The sequence below is a fragment of the Corticium candelabrum genome, chromosome 8, assembly GCF_963422355.1.
Source record: "Corticium candelabrum chromosome 8, ooCorCand1.1, whole genome shotgun sequence".
Taxonomy (NCBI): Eukaryota; Metazoa; Porifera; class Homoscleromorpha; order Homosclerophorida; family Plakinidae; genus Corticium; species Corticium candelabrum.
In genome coordinates this window covers 7,220,459-7,242,477 of record NC_085092.1, presented here as the reverse complement: position 1 = coordinate 7,242,477, position 22,019 = coordinate 7,220,459, and the positions used below count along the sequence as shown (strand labels likewise).

General features: G+C 43.1%; 4 protein-coding genes across 4 annotated transcripts; all 4 read right to left on the bottom strand.

Moving 5' to 3' along the window:
- Window positions 1-895: 895 nt before the first annotated feature.
- Window positions 896-1,452, bottom strand: LOC134183036 (uncharacterized). Its single transcript, XM_062650481.1, has one exon. The coding sequence runs from the start codon at window positions 1,376-1,378 to the stop codon at window positions 932-934; it is 447 nt and encodes a 148-aa protein (XP_062506465.1). The 5' UTR covers window positions 1,379-1,452; the 3' UTR covers window positions 896-931.
- A 4,928-nt stretch (window positions 1,453-6,380) lies between these two features.
- LOC134182797 (myotubularin-related protein 6-like) lies at window positions 6,381-9,226 on the bottom strand. The gene is made up of 2 exons (XM_062650235.1): window positions 9,104-9,226; window positions 6,381-6,580 (listed from the first exon to the last, which is right to left on the bottom strand). The coding sequence occupies exons 1-2, from the start codon at window positions 9,212-9,214 to the stop codon at window positions 6,407-6,409; spliced, it is 285 nt and encodes a 94-aa protein (XP_062506219.1). The 5' UTR covers window positions 9,215-9,226; the 3' UTR covers window positions 6,381-6,406.
- A 365-nt stretch (window positions 9,227-9,591) lies between these two features.
- LOC134183271 (uncharacterized) lies at window positions 9,592-12,014 on the bottom strand. The gene is made up of 3 exons (XM_062650762.1): window positions 10,478-12,014; window positions 10,373-10,420; window positions 9,592-10,118 (listed from the first exon to the last, which is right to left on the bottom strand). Exons 1-3 carry the CDS (start codon window positions 11,940-11,942, stop codon window positions 9,742-9,744), a joined length of 1,890 nt encoding a protein of 629 aa, XP_062506746.1. The 5' UTR covers window positions 11,943-12,014; the 3' UTR covers window positions 9,592-9,741.
- On the bottom strand, window positions 11,965-20,659 carry LOC134182998 (uncharacterized). The gene is made up of 10 exons (XM_062650441.1): window positions 20,653-20,659; window positions 20,397-20,468; window positions 20,268-20,339; window positions 19,426-19,455; window positions 19,331-19,383; window positions 18,871-18,984; window positions 18,731-18,806; window positions 12,773-13,012; window positions 12,037-12,709; window positions 11,965-11,977 (listed from the first exon to the last, which is right to left on the bottom strand). Exons 1-10 carry the CDS (start codon window positions 20,657-20,659, stop codon window positions 11,965-11,967), a joined length of 1,350 nt encoding a protein of 449 aa, XP_062506425.1.
- Window positions 20,660-22,019: the final 1,360 nt, after the last annotated feature.

The following is a 22,019-nucleotide window of genomic DNA, read 5'->3' as shown; positions in this document are numbered from 1 at the left end:
TCATTTTTTGTTTACGAAGAGACCCCCTTGACCTTCTCAAAGTCAGCTTCTTCTTTGTATGTCATTTTTAATTTCTTACTGTGTGAATTTGCATTAGGATACAACAGCTCATAGTCGTAGAAGTTCCGGACACAGAGAAGAAGATAAAAGCTGAGATGTTTTTTCAATAATTTATTAGCGATGACGATAACGCAATAATTGATTTGGGGGAAGGTAATTCAAGTATCTAACATGCACTTTTACAAAAATAGCTGTGACACAAATACACAGTCTGTGCTGTCTAGAGTGCATTCCTGTGCTGTCAGCTTTGCTTCGATTTACTGCTGCAGTCAACGACACACAACGACTCCCACCCGGAGACTATGTATCCGTTAAGTACCACGACGTTGACGACACTACAGCAATGCTCACGGCATCCACGTGTACTTTGTCAATGTATTTGCCTACAGTACACGCAAGCTACCAGCAGTTTCGTCATCACTTTCTGCAAGCTCTACAGCTCGGATTAGAGGGTTTTGGAATGATGTGATTTGCGGAACGTAATTGTGTCGTATTGTTGCATGCATGCTATTTTCAAATTTCTGTTGTGTTCTGTTCAAGATTACAAATCAACGGCAGGGGAAACACTGCAAACAGAGTGTGTTACAGCATGGAATAACAGCCCTAATTTATAAAAATAAAATGACTCGTCAGTTAGATAGCGCTAAAATACTGTAATCGTGTCTTACATAAGACACTTCAGGTCGGACGGTGCATGCTTAAATAGAGGTACTTTGGTCTGAAATTCGGTTTGTTAAACCACGAAGGACTCAGATAAATCTGATCTCCAATTTGCATGCTTCCACAAATAGTGCTCTGCGTTAGTGACAATGACGCGGTAGTTAAAAGAGATATTCAGCTTTAACAATGCAAGAAGGAATACACGTATGCATCATGATTCATTTATGTCTAGTAGTACGTTAGTAGTTTGTAAGTATAAGTCAATTCCAAATTCATCGCTAGGTGACAGCGGATCGACGGACAGCATAAGGCGATGGTAATCATCTCTAGATGGAACTATCTGCGGTACGGTTACGACCGATGATGAATCTTCTTCATCTCGAGTAATCGGACCGTCTGGATCGATTCCAAATTGGGCAATGTCATCTTGTGCGGCATTCGGTATGTCCGATACAGCCGTCTGATGTGCACGTTCGTGGTGCACTACCCCATTTACCCAGATCTGCCGTGGAGTCCAGTTGTGCTCTGTTCGTAAAGGATGAGCATTCCAAGCCGATTTAAATTCAGACAGGCAACGTCGAATCCGAGGGAGGTACGCGTGATGTAGGGCAAATAGATGATCCTCATTTAGTGGATCTAGATATCCATTGTCTTCCATCCAGTAAAATATGGAATAAAACGTTTGAGTAACACAGCGAATACATCACGCCACAACCGTTCTATCCTTTGATTGTGCGTTGATCTCCCAGCTATGAAACTTCCTCTTCTTTCTCCACGATGTGCGATCATTGCTGCTGCAACACGGTAATTCTCTCCTCCCTTATCCCCTCTAACTCTTGAAGGCCACCCGCACACTCTCGTAGCCTCATTGAAGGCTTCCAAGACTGTGTCGGCTCGGTTGTTGTCTGAACAAGTTAAGTACACAACCATCCGAGAATAGCCGTCGATACCACCGTGCACAACCAGACGTCAACGTATCAGTGAGTGGTGACCGTCAATATGCCACAAACTGTTGGGTACTGGAACATTATATGTTCTTTGAACGGCAGCGCCCCATCGCATAGCCGAAGCAATGGGGTCGGCAGTTACGAGAGCTGACCTGCACCCGTGTCTTTGGACGTATATTCCTCTGGAACGAAGAATACACATAAGCATTGAACAGCCGATATGGGGTTGTTTCCGAACGATTTCCTGAACGATTTCCCTCAAGTTGTCGTCCGAAACATCTGAAAATTTCTAAAAACAAAATCTTACACCAATTTCCGAAAAGCATTATTAGTTACGCACCGAGACGTAGGAGTCCCCAAGGTTTGGCAACGGCGCCAAATTGTAGATCGGTGAACCAAATGCATATCAGCTACTTGAGAACATGAAAAGCCACAAGAATATAGATAAATTGATTGTTCGCCATCGATAGGCACTCGTGGACGGCCGCGTTGTCGGTATCTTTCTGAATTATGTAAACTGTGAACCGATCTAAGTACTGCTGTAGCAAAACAATGGTATGATACCGTTTGAGCAGTCAGCTGATCCCAAGCATGAAGGAGAGTACAGAATTGAGTCTCCAGATCGGAAATTGCACGACGTGTTTTGGGTGGTAAAACTGTATGATGTTCTTCGTCTAAAGACCTTAGTACGCGCACTGCCCCTATATATAATTAAAGGCTTAGAATTTTATAGCAGAATAGATCAGATCAAGAGTCGATGGAGGAACGAACGTATGGACGTACGGACGAACACGACAGACAGACAGACAGACAGACAGACAGACAGACAGACAGACAGACAGACAGACAGGCAGGCAGGCAGGCAGGCAGGCAGACAGGCAGACAGACAGACAGACAGACAGACAGGCAGGCAGGCAGGCAGGCAGAAAGACAGACAGACGGACAAACAGTTGGCTCTGGGTAGTCTGCATTGTTCTTTTTTAAGTGTTACATGTATGGTTTTTTTAAATCTAGTCCTAGGAACTCTCGTAGTTACAGAACTTTATATAGTTACCTTGCTAGCATTGTATTATAATATAGATGTATGTTTGAAATAAATGTTATTTGACAGACACACAGACAGACAGACAAATGGTCGGACAGACAGACAGACAGACAGACAGACAGACTAACAGACAAACATAATTCTGAGCTGCTGCCAGAAGGGTCCTGTCCATTGGTCATTTCTCTAGTTTTTGAATATTTTGACTGTTGGGGCGAACAAGCAGTAAAGTATTTGAGCAAACTGGCAAAGAGTGCAAGGAATGATGAAGGAAAACGAAATGAGACCGACTTCAAGACAAAGTGGCGATCAATATCATATCAGTGACACTAGCTACAACGATGTAATGCGAAAGTCATCTCGTACAAAACTATTAACATAGCCAGATATGCTAGATCGTCATAACGTAGTGTAATTGGTTCAGGACCGTAATGGTCCTGTTAACGTTGTATTAGTGTTGCTGTGGACGTTTCTATTTAGTTGCTCATGATGTAAATGTTTGATTTAAATGGCAAATACGTGTATTGACAGACAGACAGACAGACAGACAGACAGACAGACAAACAGACAGACAAACGGACGGACGGACGGACAGACAGAAAGACAGACAGACAGACAGACAGACAGACAGACAGATCGACAAGACAGACAGACAGACATGACACCGTACATAGTACTTTTAAAAACAAAAATGCTTTAGCAAAGTCAAATATTTTGATGTGTGAAGCACTGAATGTCTAGAGATATATAGCCCTGCCATCATCATCTATTGGTAAACTCTTAATTAGTCGTAATCGTATATTACGTTTTGGAAAAGTTACAGTAAAACGCTTTGGTCAATACAGGTAAAGGTGCAGCCAGCAGGCGGAAACTTAACGTACACAAACGTCAGACCGTCTCATAGAATTAGCTTTTTACCTTCTAGGCGAACAGCTGATCTTTCGAGAAGAGACTCTGATCCACGATCGTCAACGGTTTGCAAATGCACCTGGCAGTCTTCTAGCACATCTTGCAGATACTGCAGGAAAGACATTACTCTAGGGCAAGTGGTACACGTACCGAGCAGGTAGAGGCCACTGACACAACGGTGAAAGAATGTAGCGTTTGTAGCTTGCGACATTATTGTCACCTCCGAAGCTATCTTCAGCAATCTATCACTTTTGCCGCCGGCGAATGAGAATCGCATATGTCTGCACCAGAATCGAATATATTCACACGCAGTACAGAATCGCATATATTTGCACCATGCAGAATCGCATATCGTTACAGACAGAATCGCAAATGTTCGCATGAAAATTGCATCTATTCACAGTACAGAAACGTATATATTTGCGCCACAATCGCATGTATTCACGAAGAATCGCATAAATTTTTCAAAAATGCATTGCGGTGACTATGAAATCGCATAAAATAGTCATACAAAATCCTACATATCTACGGAGGGCAATCGTATACATTTGGACAGAAATGAAACTATACCCAAACAAATTGCAAATTAACAAAAAAAACCGCATAGATCTCGGCTAGCGAAATCGCACAAATGTTTCAGACAATGAACATATTAGAGATGGAATCGCATACATTCAGTATCTTTTCGAATAAATTTGCCTAAAATATTTGCAATATTTTGTTCAAATCGATTATTGCAACGCATGACCTGCCATAGTCGCTAGCTGTACATGATGTCGCTTCACAGTACTTTCTATGCAGCTAGGAGACGTACATCGATCTCTAGCTACAACGAATTAGCGGAACGAAAGATGGCGACGGTTCAAAAGTATGATAATGATCTGATAGTCCATCTCAATAGTTAATTATTTCATCAACTTCCAGTGATGCAAGAGCGCTATACATGCAGAATTGAGACATAACGTAGATAAGAAGCCCGCGCCGTGTAAGAGTTGCGTAGCTGTGTGAATTCGAAGTAGTGTGGGACATTGATGGTATTTAGTTAATTATCTTTGATTACATTGGTAAACCCATGTGTTTTCAAAGAATTACCGTTTACATTCTAGCAACTATTAAGCTAATGATTAATTAATGAAAATGGCAATAAATAAACAAAATTTAATAAAATTTACATTGATATTTACAATAAATACACACACACACACACACACACACACACACACACACACACACACACACACACACACACACACACACACACACACACACACCTAAAAATCCTAAATCCTAAATGTCAGGAGCTGCCTCTCAGAGGTCACGCCCCCAGCTGTTAAGCTGGGCCCTGTGCGCTACTCAGGGAACTCTGGGCCTGCGCTAGAAAACTCCTGGAGCAGGGCCAGGCACTTGCAGGAGCACCGACTTGTGAAGCCAACTGTGGTGTGAGCACTCAAATTCTCACCAGGACCCAGTGGCTGATGTCACGTCACAGCCGATGGCCGCTTAGAACTCCAGTCAATGACCAGGTACTCATTTATACTTCTGAGTCGAGAGAAGCAAATGTGTGTTAGTTTCTTGCGACACACACACACACACACACACACACACACACACACACACACACACACACACACACACACACACACACACACACACACACACACTGTCACTTCTGTCACTTGTGCTGAATTGGAAGTGTAGTGTGGGACATTGATGATATTTTTCAACATATCAGTCTTGTATTGTGGGAATTTATGCAAATGGTATAGGAGTGTGATGCTAGGAAGTCCTCTCATTCGATCCAATGCATGGCCAGGCAGTTTACTGCACAGCTGCAGGGGAGTCTCTCTAAAGACAACAAGTCAAAGAGCCTGCACGGAAGTGGGACCATCCTGTGTAATGGTGTCTTCGAGCAAGCACCTCAGACGGGTGCGAAATATTTCTGTACATGAAGCGGTTCTTGTACAGTCCTGGAGAAGAAAACCAATGCATGGTCAGTATAGCCGTCTCACTGAGAAACCACTTGTGGATATGAAAGAGACCTACAGACAGCTGAAGCCATCGAATCTTCCTGCTGCAACTGAGGGACTGGTTGTTGCTGCTCAAGACCAAAGTCAGTATTATGAGCGCAACATTCTGCATCGAAATGTCAGTCCCACTTGCCGCTTGTGCAGTGTAGACATGGAAACAGTTGACCACGTTGTGGCAGGCTGTAGTGCCTTGGCACCGACTACACAGTAACACTGATCGAGACAATCAGGTGGCCTCCATTATCCACTGGAACATTTGTCGTCATTTTGGGGCTCCAGTGGAGAGCAGATGGTACCGGCATCATCATGATAGGCTTGTGGAGACGAACGACATTACTATGATGTGGGATACAGCCATTCCTACTGCTAGAAAGATTGTTGCCAATCATCCTGACATCTGTTTCAGAAATAAGAAGACAAACACTTGTCTTCTTATTGATATCAGCTGTTCTGCTGAGGGTAACATCGCCAGGAAACAGGCTGAGAAGGTGACAAAATACAGTAACTTGCGAGTGAAGGTAAGCCGCATGTGGTAGTGTCGGACACTGGTTGTTCCAGTGGTGTTGGGAGCACTGGGCACAGTGCACGTAGGTATTGCACGGTGGCTGGACATTATTCCAGGTCATCACAACCTGCAGCACTTACAGAAAGCAGTGCTTCATGGATCCAGTCCAATACTACGTAAAGTCCCCTAAAGTCGGACCCTATGTAAAGTATCTATGCCCCTACATACCAACATCTTGCATCTTTGTTGATCATGCTTAACACTCACTTGGTTCAGAGAAGTGCACCAGAGTATCATAGATGTCTTGGCATTCACGATCTTTAGCAATGATGAATGTGAATGATCTGAATGTTTTGTAGGTTATCTTCAAGGGCGAGCCTTTTGTGTTTAATGGTAGCATTTCCACTTGTAAGATGTGAGTATGCAACAGCTAACCACAAAAACACAAATTGGAAGACACATGCCACATAAACAAAATTCTGGTGTCTACGACAAAGTCCTAGATGTGACATACAAATATACTGACTGAAAAACTAAGAAACAGACAGACAGACAAACAAACAAACATATTCACAAGCACAAGCACACGTGCGCATACACACACACACACACACACACACACACACACACACACACACACACACACACACACACACACACACACACACACACACATGTACACACATACACCCAGACAAAATAAACAAAACAGGCAAACAGACAGACAACAGGAAACACAAACAAACAAATAAACAAAAAGACAAACATGCAAACAGACAGACAAATTGACAAACCAGTAAATAGACAAACAAACATACATATAAACAAGAGACATGTTGTACAGGGACTATTCTGTTCACGGGGACTATCCTGTTCACGTGGACTATTCTGTTCATATTTGCTCCTATTCTGTTCATATTTGCTCCTATTCTGTTCACCGGGGACTATCTTGTTCACAGGCGACTATCCTGTTCACGACGACTATTCTGCGTGTTCATACTAGCCATATGCATACAGTGTTCATGGTGACTATCCTGTTCACAGGCGACTTATAATCCTGTTCACAGGTGACAATGTTGTTCACGTTCACCGGGGACTATCCTGTTCACGGCGACTATCCTGTTCACGGCGACTATCGGCTACTATGTATTCTGTTTACGGCGACTATAGATCTGCGTGTTCACTAGAGCTTCTGTTCACTAGCTAGACACTTTTGTTCATTGTCAACAGTCCCATCAATCCATACACGCAAGCAACACTTACCGTACTAGCTCTTGCTCAATTTAGCTATCTAGCTACCTGCCTGTACCGTACGTGGCTGACAACACTACCATATCGTAGACTCTTCCAATGTGCTCAACTAAAGTGGTCCTCTCTGGTGTGTACAGATCCTAGAAATGTGTGTATTACAACTAATAATTTTCTGATTGTCCATGTGTGATTACGTAATTCCTAGATAAGTATGATATCTATACTGTACAGTGTCTGTGACAGAAGGTTGGCGAGTGGTTGCAAGAAGCTAGTAAATTTACAGCAACTATAATGCAATTAATGCATAGTAAGTTAATTGCGTCAGTAACAGGGATCGATGGTTGTAAGCAAGCACCAGCAAGTCATCTGGGGTAGGGAAATTAATTGAAGATTGAGACTGTGATCTAGCATTACTATTTTCCTCATATACAATGAACAAAAACACATTTTATAATATCTATTTTGTGTGTGTCTGTGTGTGTCTCTGTGTAAATTTTAAATGTACAGTTCTGTATGTCCTTTATTAACTGTGGATACTGTATGCCTTCAGCAGGCGTGAAAGAAATTCATACATATGAGTACCATACTATAATACATTTCTATATCACACAGAAATTGCCATGCATCGATCGATCAATCTTAGACACAGATTCAAAAGAAGTCTAGTGTTTTGAGTGTGGGGGGAGGTTGCATAGGCTATTGTGTTAAAAATGGTGTCATAACTGCCGCCAGGTCATTGCCTACAATTCCTGTTGGACGTCTCTAGATGGGAAGACTGACTCAAATATACTTTTATGTTTTAACTTAACAGATGTATCAAAGTAGATAATGAGTAGTTATTTACAGCTACAATAGCATATAGTGCACAAGTTTTATTTGAAATAGTGCACCGTTAATTAATTGGTTTTGAGACTAGACAGATTTTTCGTTGAATTAGATAGGCTACAAATAAAGATTGGATAAACAAACAATAAATGTTTTTGCAGCGTTACTGTTGATGTAATTCAAATAATTGTTGTGAACAGAATACGTGTAGTCGCCTGTGAACAGGATAGTCGCCATGAACACTATGCATATGGCTAGTGTGAACATGCAGAATAGTCGCGGAAACAGGATAGTCGCCTGTGAACAAGATAGTCGCCTGTGAACAGGATAGTCCCCGCTATAGTGGGGACTATCCTGTTCACCGGAGACTATTCTGTTCACGTGAACAGGACAGTCCCCGGTGAACAGGATTATAAGTCGCCTGTGAACAGGATAGTCACCATGAACACTGTATGCATATGGCTAGTGTGAACATGCAGAATAGTCGTCCTGAACAGGATAGTTAGTCGCCTGTGAACAAGATAGTCGCCTGTGAACAAGATAGTCCCCGGTGAACAGAATAGTCCACGCTATAGCGGGGACTATCCTGTTCACTGGGGACTACCCTGTTCACGTGAACAGGATAGTCCCCAGTGAACAGGATAGTCCCCAGTGAACAGGATAGTCCCCAGTGAACAGGATAGTCCCCGCTAGGGTGGGTTCAAATTGCGTGAACAAGATAGTCCCCGGTGAACAGAATAGGAGCAAATATGAACAGAATAGGAGCAAATATGAACAGGATAGTCCCCGTGAACAGAAGAGTCCCTGTACACATGTATACACGTACAGCTACTGTACCCAGACAGACAGACAGTATCCTATCACTCATTATCCTTACCCATGTTTCTCTTCCTACGGTTTGATTGTGAAAGATAAGATGGGTTGGTGTCACGTAAAGACTGCCTTTGTGTGTTTTCTTGTGAGAACTTGCTCTGCAAGTGAACGTCATCAATCTACAAAAAACGACGACTTCTACGCTTAGTCAACACAATACTATTAGATAAACGATTTATACCTTGGGTGTACTAATGTGCTCCATCTGCAGGCGACAACATGCTCTGTAAAAAACCAACTTTTAACTTCTAACGGGCGCTAGCATTTCTTAACCTTGAAATTCCAAATAGCAGCTCATGCACAAAGTGTTGTAAATATTTAATTTAATTGATACGCCAATTTTATGTATGATAACGCAATATAGGACTCGCTAACCTTATACTGTCTTAAATTGCACGTGTTTTCCGTGTCTGACTGTCTTGCTTTTTTCCTTGATTTGATGCAGGGAACAAAATATACAATTCCAGTAATACATATAACCCGTTGGACAGAATCTCGATAAACTATTGTTTACAGATATTACTGTTCAATTCCATTGATAGCACATCGCTATACTTTACAGCACATTTACAAATAAATTTTAAAATAATGACACAAAGATATGTCCCTAAATCAAAGTCACGTGACACATAATTACCTTAATTATTTGTTTGGATAAATAAGTTCTACTACATCAGACCCAAATATATCACATGCCTCCTTCCTCAAACCCATCTCCAAAAGTGTTTGAACAATCAAGTGACAAGTAGCTCTTGTGCCCATTGCCTCTCTCCATTCTTCTAACATGGCTTTAGCACGCAAGAATGGCTTTCTGTATGTATCAGTGATAACGTCCGTTCTCTTTGTAGAAAACAAATCTGCTGACAGAAGAGACCCGAATTCCTCCCAGCTGTGAGATACTTCACGAGCAACTTTCACTAACAGCTGAGAATTCAACTCGTCATCAAGATTAGACATTTGTGAATGTTGACACACTCCAGATGTTAGAGTTGACACACTTGAATCAGCAGATTCACTTTCTGAAAATAGAACAAGAGATGTTTCAATTACACCATTTCAGACATTATATGATTCATAGCTACAGTATGTAGACAATCCTCATATTCACTACATGCTACTACTCAACTGTCACTGTACATAATAAAACACTAGTCTCGCATAGCCAGACCCTTGCCTAAATACATCCGCCAGTGAGAAATAGGCGGATGTAGGTGAGGAAGGGTCTGGATACGTGAGAATAAAAAAACACCAACAGGAAGACAACTAAACTCACTTGTTGTTTGTTCATCTTGTTGTTGTTTATCACTTCCAGTTTCAATATCTATAAGGTAACATCAATTATATACTAACCATCAACATCACAAATAATCATATTTACCTAAAATTTTCCTTGAGTCACTAACCCAGATATCCAAAGTGGGAAATTGCTCTCGTGACACACGATCATTCTGAGAGTTTCCTGCTACATCATCTTTCTCTTCATAAAACCAACAGTCTAATGCAGCTCTCTCATGGTGATCCAGATTGACATCGACCCTGCTTATGTTTCTTCTCAATGTTGTGTCTTCGCTTGGTACATACTTGTCTATACATACTAACTTGTTCATATCCACATGAATGGCTGGTCCGGGATGTTGAATATTCAATGAAAACTGAAAACGAGACAACCCTGGTGTCTTCACTTCATGCAGCTTTTTAGTGATGAACAGACGCATGTCTGTACACAGAGATGCAATTTCATGAAGTGGCCGTTGTGTGTCAATAGTGACAATGATATATTTCTTCAAGTGATAAATCACTTCCAAGTTGACATCTTTCTCAACTCGATATACACACTTATTACGTGTCAACATTGGTTCGTCAGGATATTTCTCAATGCAACACGTCATCAGCCTAAAATGCAACTGCTCAGGAATAAACTCAATTTTGTCAGACAAAATGATAAGTGACATTGGCCGAGAAGCAACCAAATCAACAGCTGCAAATGGACCCTCTGACTCGACTTCTAGCAAACATGGAACAAAGTATTCTGTTTTATAAGAAACCGATAAAGGAAGAGGTGGAGGATTGGGGCACAGAATAAAATAGAAATTCAACAAATTGAGTACATCTTCGTACTCTTCTGGCTTCACTCCTGCTACTTCCAGACGATAATGAATGAGTTTCCAAGAAGCAATTCCTACTTGCCGAACTCGATCCCAATCATACATCAGTAAAGAAGAAGGCCAATCCGTGACAGACGCCACGACTGAGAAAACCTTGAAAATCCAGCTTGGTTTGGTGACGACTATGTTCTTCAGCTTCTCGCTTTTCTGAGGATAAATTACTGATCCGGCTTCATCTAAATATGTCAGAGCAAGACGAACTTCTTTCTCTTCTGACATTCGACACAATCGACGGGCAAAACTCATGATAACGTTGACATTGGAAAGAGCAGTGCCCAACTTGATTTCTAAAGAATCCAGAATCTTTTCTAGAACTGACCAAGTGGCTGGTATCAGAGGTTTAGGTGACACATCACGTGCCATCTCTTCAATGACTTGCTTCACTGCACTCACGCCTGCATCCTCGCTTGCACTGTCAGGATCGGACACCGAATTCTCCACACGAAAAAACCAATCGTTAGCCTGGTTAGATGGTCGAAGGATGTGCTTCTGAAATGCTTTATTACAAAACATTTTAGACAGAAATTCATTCTGCTTCTTGATCATTTCTTCATCGGCATCATTGATGTGTGTTCCAATCAACAACATTACTGGTGATGCACATCCCTTTGACTTGCCCATGTGAAGGCCAGAGAGGAGGCCTTCAAGACTTTCCACATCTCCTGCCAAAAAAGTCATGGATGCCCATAAAGCCACAGCATCATAGTTCGTCTCTATCCAGTGGTTGTCGATTGGAATTGGTTTTGAGTCAGCAGAAAGACAATAGAAAGACTTGGCAGAGTCACCTAGAAACTCCGATGCCTTAAATACAACACAAACGACACATCCTGGTGTGATGGCTTCCCCTTGACCAGGAAGAAGTGGCTCCTGACCTCCCAAATCCCAAATGGCAACGTGAACTTTTGAATCTTCCTGCTTTAAGAGGTCAGGATCACTTTGGAAATCTTTAATAGCACGAGCTATCCCTCCAGTTAGAACTGTTGCTTCATCAAGTTTGTTAGTGTTGTTGCTGCTTTCTCTAGTATCAGTTGATGTAGATTCTCTTGCAACTGACAAGCTAAGCTCAACCTCACTTTGATGATCACCATAATCTGTTTTGTCATTGTCATATTTGTTGTCATCTTGACTACCACACACATTTGCACTTGAAACAGTCGGTACATGAACTGCTGCTCTAGCTATTTGTTTGTCCAAAAATTCTTCGTCCTTGTCACTCAAAAGCTTCCAGTTTGATGCTTCACACACTGCCAACTCTGCCACTGCGACAGGTGTGCTCGGTTCATTTATCTGAAACTTTAGTTTGAGCACAGATCGTTTAAATGACGTCTTGCCCGTTCTGTCTCTACCAGCAATGACAATCTTCACTCGACTTACTTCCACTTTTCCTTGTGATAAAGCTCGAACAAATAACTCAGCCGCATCAGCTCCCATGCCTGTCACACCACCTACAACAATACCATCATTACAATTTGTATACTACAATCTGTTTAGTAAGAAGATCGACTGACGAGGACAAAGAACGACGTTCAGTATTGTTCCATCAGTTACTCCTGCATCAGCCAAAGTTTGCTCATCGTCTAGTTGCTTCTTCTTAAAAACAAGCAGCTGATGCCATGATGATGGGTCATTCTTTGTTTGCAATTGCTGCTTCAAAGTGGCAACAGTATCAGATGATTTTGCTGTCAATTCAACAGCTTCACCAGTTAGTGACTTGGCCACTACTTTGAGCCATTCACTCTTGTGAGCTTCTACAAAATAAGTAACTACATCAATACACAAGCACAAAACAAAGTTAAACATGTACAACTGTTCTAACACTACACACAAATAAACAAATAGTCAAGAAGACATTCTAATAAATGTAAAACTTGCCCTCTCTCTCTCTCTGTGTCTAATATGTTTGGGTGTCTGTGTGCTACACAAAGTGTCTATGTCCCCCAGTCGACTATCAAATCGGTCGTTTGACATGAAGCAAGTGGGAGTGCTGACTATGGTGCACCTCTAACATTGGGAATCATAAACTCATACATAATTAGTTGCTGAAAGATATGCTCTTTGCTGCCAAAGTATCCAATCAAAGTTTGTGGCAGACAAGAACACCTTCACGATCCTATGCAACGATTGTCAGGGTCATCACGTTCCTCTTGCTCCCCTGCTGCACCAGTTTCTTAATGTGGTGACCAAGAATGACACCATTTGGCTAACTGACTCTTCAGCACTGGCACATAACATCGCAGCCAGGTCTCATTGATGTCAAGGTTTCTCTGCAAGTACCTGGTGATGTGCTGCCGAGAGAGATTGATTTGACACGCATCCGCTTCTGATATTCAGTCAAGGCGTGCAAAGCCCATTTCACTGCAGATTTTCTAAGTAATGAGTGATTCGTCAGAATTTGATGGGCACATCCCCTTGACACCAAAACATCCACGGCCACATCCTCACAACTCAAACGTAGATCTTCTTTCATAAAACCCTCACACTTTCAACATGATCGTCGTCTCGACTCACTAAAATGTCCAGTACGAGGCGCATCTTTGACCGACTGTCTCCCGGTGCCTCAGGAAATCTGGATCACAATATTCATATGACCATGCCAAATTTCCTACGAGAGTGAGCAAGGTTTCCAGGAAATCTGCCTTAGGGTTAGGGATAGAGCTAGTGGCTGTGCTTGCTCTCTGAGACCGTGCAGCAGCGTCACCAGCCTTCTGTGGTTGGGTGCAAACTGCCAGTTGATATCAAACTTAATTCATTTAGACCGAGTAAATGGAAAAGTGACATAACTCCTTCATATCGAGAAACAACAGAAGCAATAACTGGACATGGATGGGATATATGCATGAATAGTCTGCCTCTAATTAATGACCAAATGTCACGTAGATCCCGAGAAATTAATGAGCAAACAGAATCTAAGGCAACAAAAAAGTTACAACACCCCAAAGTTTTGAAGGGTTCATGGCTACACCATGTCCCCATAGCAATGCTGCTGGACCTTGCCGAACTTCCTAGAAAATTTGGGACTGTTGTGTTTGATTTCCTGCCATGTAGTATCTTCTGTGACAACAAAGTGAGTGAACTTTGATGGCTAATTACGTGATTACTAATAAACAATATGAGATAAAAATTTCAGCTGACATGTAATGAAGAACTCTAGTATATAAATGTGTAAGTACGAGTGTTGCTGCTAATAATACAAACAGTTTATCAACGAGAGTCTCGAACTTTGAAATGACCCTCGTAAATAATGTCTATTGTATGACGTCATTAGTTAGTTTACATAGTAAACGTGGGTTAACATCAGGAGTAGAAGATTACAGAGGTTAGATAAACCTTTGTAATGTCAATAGCTAGCGGTTAAACTATGTATTAATACAAATGGCTGTGAGAACGTTGCATTGTTCGGCTAGCATTGTTCGGTTATCATTGTCTAGCTGGTAGCTTTCTTGATATGAGTAAGCGCACTAGTCGCTCAACCCGACGAGCATCATCCCTCACTCTTCCTCAAGAAATTGCTTTGCTTTCAGACGTGTCAATTTGCTTGCTCCTAGAGCAATATCACCTTGTCTCCACTGGTTCCAGACCGGAACAAATCAAGAGACTGTCCGCTGCTCTCTTTCCTACCGACAGAGCAACTACAACAACTACAGAGCCGTCAGCAGCTTTATCCATGGCAGGTGACAACGGAAACGCCTACCATGGCCACGCAAATCGACAGCACATCACTAAAGACTGTGATCCAGTCAGCAGTACAAGCATTGGTACCTGCCATGTCTGAAGCTATTCGTCCCATGCTCAGTCGTCCGAGATCCAGGTCAGGCTCTTCCCGCCACACCACAAGGGAGGGCCGTACCCAGACACGAAGTCGCAATCATGGGAAAGAGAACAACGACAGCAGCCGAAGCTCTCGCTCATCATCAAGGTCTCAATCACGACACAAACAACAGTCTAGATCGCCGAGCCGCCGTCCCCGCACAAGATCAAAATCAAGTCGTTCCAGCCCTCGCACATCTCTCGGCCACGCATGAACGGCAGCAGGATCTAGCGATCAACCCGCATCCTGGATGCTATCTAGAAGAACAAAGAGGAAGATAATAGCAGGTGAATATGTTGACTTTGACACCACACTGACTGAAGTAACGACTAACACAGGCGAGTCCCCCATGGCAATGAAAGCCTCGGTATCTGGTCCAAAGTGCAGGCATGTCTGTGACATCGACTCGTGGCTGCAGGCTTGGTCTGCATATGTGGCTACAGTCTTCCTAGCGGACCCGCGTGAGGTTACGAACTTATTGGCTACCAGTCTATAGTCGCTCAAGCTAGCTTGGAATACCAAACCTCAGCCTGGCTGAAATACAATAGAGCCTTTCGTTATTATGCCAGCAGGACCACAAGCGTAACATGGGACACGATCAACCACCACATGTGGCCTTAGTGCTTCACAGGTCGTGCAGTAACCTCGATCACCTGCTATACATGCAGCCAACCAGGTCACGTGGCAACAGACTGTGCACACACCGACCAGTCCTTTTGTCCCCCCAGGCAAGCAACCACATCTTCCGGTAACATCTCCAAACCCCCTTTGGGCAAACCCAAAGTCTGCCGTCTCTTCAACGCTGGTAGATGCAAGAACCAAGCCTCACCTAGCCTGTGCAAATACCAACATGAATGTTTCATCTGCCACGGCAATCACCCTGAGGCCACGTGTTCCTGCACGGGCACCAATAAACAAGCATAAACCAGACACTCCACTTCAGCCTGAGGTTTTTGCAATGTCACTACACAATCACCCTGATCGTACGTTTGTTGAATCACTGCTTTGGTCACTACATCACGCTTTCAATCTTGGCTACACTGGTGCACGTTACTTTCATTTATCTTCCAACCTAAAGTCCACACTCGAGCACAAGGTTATTGTTCAGCAAGAGCTCGATTTAGAATGCAAACGCGGTCACATGGCTGGCCCTTACAACAAACCCCCTCTGCCAACTCTCCACTGCTCTGGTGTAGGTGTTGTTCCAAAGAAAAACCGTAGCTGGAGACTGATTATGTACCTCTCCGCTCCTCATGGACTTAGTAGCGGTACAAGAAAATTGACGATGCCATTGCCTTCGTGAAACAGACCGGTCAGGGTTGCTGCATGGCAAAGATGGACTTAAAACATGCCTTTCATTTGTGCTCAGTCCGCAGAGAGGATTGGGACCTACTGGGAGATTATTGAGACAGCCAATACTACGTCAACAAGTGCTTGCCCTTCGGTCTACACTCCTCACCAGCACTATTTAATCAAGTAGAGGACGCGTTTGAATGGACCCTAGTAAACGAGTGCCACATTAATCGTGTTCTACAGTATCTTAATGATTTCTTCTTTGTCGAACCTGACAACTCCACTTGCCATGCATCCATGACACGGGTGAAGGACAAAGCCCATCTGCTAAGCGTACTGATGGAGCCGAGCAAAGAAACAGGCCCGACTACAACCATAACTTTCCTATGTATTGAACCTGACTCAGCGGCGCCGGTTACCAAGTTACCTCCTGAAAAACTGAGGAATCTGATGGATAAAATTCCCCAATGGCTGTCACACTGTAAGGCGACCAAGCACGACTTACAATCCATAATCGGTAAGCTTAGTTTCGCATGCAAGGTCATTCCGGCCAGCCAAATTTTTCTACAACCACTCATTGACCTGACTACCTCCGTCCGATTGAGTAATCACCATGTCTACATTAACAGCAAAAACTAGGAAGGATTTGCAATGGTGCTATCGCTTTCTCCCATCTTGGAATGAGGTGGTAATGATGCTGGATGTTCGTCTCTCTGTATATACATGGAGCTCTACACAGATGCGTCCGGTTCACACGGTTTTGGCGCATACCACAGTGGAGCTTGGTTCCGCCGTGACTGGCAGTTGCACTAGACACTGGAATCGGGGAAGTCTATAGCATGGCAAGAATTGTTTGCCGTCATCGTAGCCTGTTTGACACGAGGCAAGCATAGGTCTGGCAAGCGGGTTTTATTCCACTGTGACAATCAGGGTGCAGTCGACTTATGGCAACACGGCTCATACCGCTGCCCCAATCTCATGGCACTCGTTCGTTGCTTGTTTTTTACGGCGGCAAACACTAACCATACTGTCATTATTAGACATATAACTCCCACTCCTTGCCTTCCAATCACTATCAAGATCATGAGTCAAATGAAATCGGTGCTGCGAGAACGTCTTGAACTATCAACCGACAACTGTCAGATGTACTGGGCCGCATTTACCACGGCCTTCTTCGGCTATTCGGTGCTTGGAATGTACGGCTCCGAGCCCCAGCAATTGTGACAGAGACCAAAAGCTATTACGCCCTAATCTCACAACCAACGGCAATGGGTATCAGCTGCACATCAAGGCTTCTAAAACGGACCCGTTCTGCTTGGGCGTCGACTTATTTCTTAGATAGACACACCATTCAGTCTGTCTGGTAAAGACGTTGAAAAACTACCTGGCCCGTCCTAGAGCATCGAATCTACCACTATTTGCACAAGAAGACGGGTCCTTTCTCACTCCCCTCTGTCTTACCTCTATAATTCGATATTTGCTTCACAAATTGGGGTAAAATGAAGACCATTACGGTGGTCACAGCTTCCGGATCGAAGCAGCAACAACTGCAGCCGCTGCTGGCCTGCCACATTGGCTGATCAAAACTCTCGGTTGTTGGTCTTCAGACTGCTACCAACGATACATCCAACTGAGTGGCAAGGCCCTCTCTTCTGTGGCAAACACGCTCGCTAAAGCCCACATTCCTACCAACTTTCCATCGTGGTCCGCTGACTGACATCTGTTTTCTTTCACATTTACTTACGATAGAGACAGCTAATACTCATATATGTTGAATTTGATGGGCAAAGGTTGTATCCCAGCGCCCTGGTACACACACAGTCTCCTGGCTCTCTTTGGGAAAGCGTGTCATTAGGGAAGGGGCCTCGTTCAGACCAGTCTCGGCCCAACATTACTACTCAGGTTGCAACGTCAACACAACTAACATCTTTGGCACAAGGCAGTTGTCTCACATACATCATTAAACGGAATGAGTTCTGTGATAGTGTGTTGAGCCTCCAATGTCAACTCCACTGACCTCTTGGGCTCAAGCGAGGTGCGAAAGTATCCAACGTCAGCTTGACTGACCTCTTGAGCTTGAGTACCTTGTTGGTTCTAATGGGCATTGATCCTCCAACATCACTCAGAGTAACCTCTTGGGTTCATGCCACTTGTGGGAGCTCAGCGTATGAGCTGACCACTCTGGTTAACCCATTGTTCACAAATCAGTCACAACCTAGCACGTTGCCCCATTGAAGCCCACACTATCTCGTGTCTATGCGGTATCGCAACTAGCGGGCATGTTGCTTACAACATAGTAGTGTATTACGAGTGATGTTAATGTCTATTGTATGACATCATCAAATGTTTCTATTGTCTCACTTACTTGGATGATCGTTGTCAGCACCTGCAGTTGTACTATCTGTGATGTTTGATGCTGAATTTCCAGCTGCAACAGAACTCTAACATCACACACAACCACTAATCAATACACACAACCTATACTGTGTGACAATCAGCTCATACATTCTCATTCAATTCTTTCAAGTAAGAAATAATACGAGAACGATTTTCTCTATCTGAATCACTCCGATCTATTTGCAACCATTCTTCTGCAACTTGTAATGGTGTTTGTCCTTTCTGTCCAATAATAGACAGTATTATTAGTGCAATGAAACATAACAATATCACACAGAACAAAGTACATATAATCAATAAATAGTTAACCAGAAGATTATCCAGTACATACACAATGCACAATCAGCATAGCAAGTGTGTGATAAAAGTGAATGTTAGAACGACAATATGAATAAGACAAATGTCATGCAGTTGACTAAAAATCTCTTTAGCTGTTGTGCCACACAGTTGTATAGCAACTCATTCTAGTACTGCTCACACATTCATTAAGACAACTGATGTTCACTGCTGTTTCAGTCATCATTCACAATCAACACGTAGCCATGTCATATGCTGTCGTGTGACTGACCAATGAGGATAATAATTCATTACTCTCCATGAATTCCAACATCATAATCATGACTTCAAACAAAATCATTATCAATGTATGATTTCACTAAATACAGTCCCACATCCATGCAGTCACACCACCAACTAACAACATCATCACTTCACCATTATAATTTACAATACCACTCTACTACGATACAAACAATGTCCCTCAATGTCCTTATCTAATAATGTTTCTTATAACTAACTAATTAACACCAGCAATGACAATGAGCATATGTGCTGCATCCCAATTGTCCATCCGTCCCTTGCTCCGTCTATCCGTCCACAGAGATATTACTGTAACCCTAAAGCATGCGTGTCTCCAGTTAATGACTGCTCACATCTGTCATCTTTTATCATGCTTAACACGATGCTCACAAGAACACCATGCTTTAGAGCGTTGCAACGTGATTTGGGTCGCATTGGGAGGGGTTCACAGTAGGGGATGCGGTACTGTATAACTCGAATGCTGAACACCGTTCGGTGCGCCGAACTACATTGAACCATATGATCATCCGAAGCGCCAGATCAATAACATCACAGACAAAACCGTCCAGATCGTCGGACACAAAACACATCCAAACTGGAGCACTAGTTCTAAACCACCCGGAGCAAAGGGTTTCTTGACCGCCTAAGGCACCAGGCTTCAAATCCAAGTAGAGCCCACCCAGTCTGTAAGGCTGGACTCACTTACGTAACCGTACCCCCCCCCCCAACCCCATTCCCTCCAGAGTTCAGCCTGCCAGACCCAAATGCAACTTAAGGCAAGCAGACACCAAGCCAGAGTCCCACGGGCAGACGTGGCTGCCGGTTGCAAAGGGATTCTCCTGAGTGTATCCGCTGAGGTGCGGACGCAGCATCGATAGCAGTTGCTAGACCAGCGACCCAATGTCTGGATCAACCAAGGGGCAGACCCGCAGCTGCAGCAGTTGTTGCTGCACCGATGCGGAAGCTATGACCCGTGTAGAGTGCCTCCTCGATGCCGGCTGCATATAACAGTAAATGCAGACGAGTGGTAGACGATCTGTGAGTTAAGTACACACCATCAGCACGTCGAAACAATGGCTCACCAAGAGTGCCTTCACGAATTGCCAGAAATCGGTGTGGAGCTCGAACTGCGCAGACAGAACACCCAGATGGATAAATGCAAAAGGTGTGGCCCAGATGGAACGAGTCTGTCTTTATTTATCTGTTTGTTCTTCTTGCAACATTTCAGAATATCTTTAACTATTAGGCAGAGTTCACAATCACTGCTGTCACCATTTATAGATTAAGCTTCACCAAATGTGAGCTACATACTCCACATTAGCAAGACATACTGTAAATAAACACAACAAATGTACACTTACATCGTTCACTGTTGACACATTGGCTCCTGATGATATCAACAACTTGACAATTGACACATGAGAATCATGACAGGAATACGATAAGCAGGAAAGATGTAAAGGTGTTGATCCATCCTAAAACAAGCAGTTGAAATGAGATACAAAAAACAGTAAACAACAAGAGATTATAGTAAGTAAGCTGCTCACAACACACGTGCATGTCAAATTCTGTCACATTGCCATTGCAACTTCGTCATCACTTAATCTTTCTTGACAACACGACACCCAAATTAAAGTGTTTGCTCATGCATCTAATAATTGGCGAGCGAAGCGAGCCTCTCTCTTGTCATGTCAATTGAGCTCGAGATATATTATATTTATATATTTATATATCTATATATATGCGTACGTCAGCACTTGTCATATGGATTTACGGCAGAAAAGAAAGACAAATCGACAAAACGACGATGCCAGATGAATGCAATTTTGACTCCGTAACATATGCGCTAAAATTAAAGCAAGGGACCCTTTTCGAGGGGTCGACTTAATTGTAATTTCTTGGCGAGAAGAGTAAAACGACTCTCGATTTTGCTCTCTTACGCGACTAACGAGCAAATGAGACTGATACGTGACAAACGGAATGGAAAAGAAAAGCTAAAAGAAGAGAAAAGTCTATTTTTTGAGTTTCCGCGCGTTACTTTGACAGATATTATTGCTACGCAACCATTATCACGTGACTACACGACCATTGTTACGCGACTATCTCAGTAAACGAGTGAGACGATTGAAGCGTGAACGAAGAATTGAAGACAACTATAGTATTTTGCGTTCAATTATCCAAACTCGGCGTTCAATTATCCGATTCCGGCAATCAATTATCCGAATTGGGCGTTCAGTTATCCGATTCGGGCATTCAATTATCCGATGTTCTGTCCTAATTAGAAGTAGCAAATATAGAAATAATTATTTTAGTCACACATTTCTTTCATGACGTCTTTCTATGATGCTCACTCACGTTTCAGCTGAACAATAAATAATTGATTCAAGAAAAGTAGGAAGGCGAAGTAGTGAAATTCGAGCTCTAGATTAGCTAAAAACCCACTATGACGCATGATGGACTGTTGTATGGTATCACGAAAGAGGCGCTGTTTACAAAGTATGCAGATTGCACCATGATTGACAGAGCAAGGCGTTGTTGTAGGCTTTGTAGATATGTAGATTTAGTTCGCTCTCAACAGCTTAAGGCCTGTCCACACTAGACCAGAATGGATCGCGATCGGATCGCGATCCGATCGCGATCCGATCGGGATAGCGAGCGTCCACACTGCACTTTGAAAA

Bases quoted from the DNA above. Each gene is read 5' to 3' on its own strand.
- LOC134182998 (XM_062650441.1), bottom strand. The intron at 18,985-19,330 runs GTCAGTCACACG...ATTATTGGACAG, and splicing joins ATGAATTATTATCCTCATTG to AAAGGACAAACACCATTACA. The intron at 13,013-18,730 runs GTAAGTGAGACA...CTTATTTTGTAG, and splicing joins TGCTGACAACGATCATCCAA to AAGCTCACAAGAGTGAATGG.
- LOC134183036 (XM_062650481.1), bottom strand. From the start codon at position 1,378: ATGGAAGACAATGGATATCTAGATCCACTAAATGAGGATCATCTATTT.
- LOC134183271 (XM_062650762.1), bottom strand. From the start codon at position 11,942: ATGACTTTTTTGGCAGGAGATGTGGAAAGTCTTGAAGGCCTCCTCTCT. The intron at 10,421-10,477 runs GTAAATATGATT...GTTACCTTATAG, and splicing joins TGACTCAAGGAAAATTTTAG to ATATTGAAACTGGAAGTGAT. The intron at 10,119-10,372 runs GTGAGTTTAGTT...TTCTATTTTCAG, and splicing joins ACAAGATGAACAAACAACAA to AAAGTGAATCTGCTGATTCA.
- LOC134182797 (XM_062650235.1), bottom strand. From the start codon at position 9,214: ATGACGTTCACTTGCAGAGCAAGTTCTCACAAGAAAACACACAAAGGC. The intron at 6,581-9,103 runs GTAAGGATAATG...TTTTGTGGTTAG, and splicing joins CCGTAGGAAGAGAAACATGG to CTGTTGCATACTCACATCTT.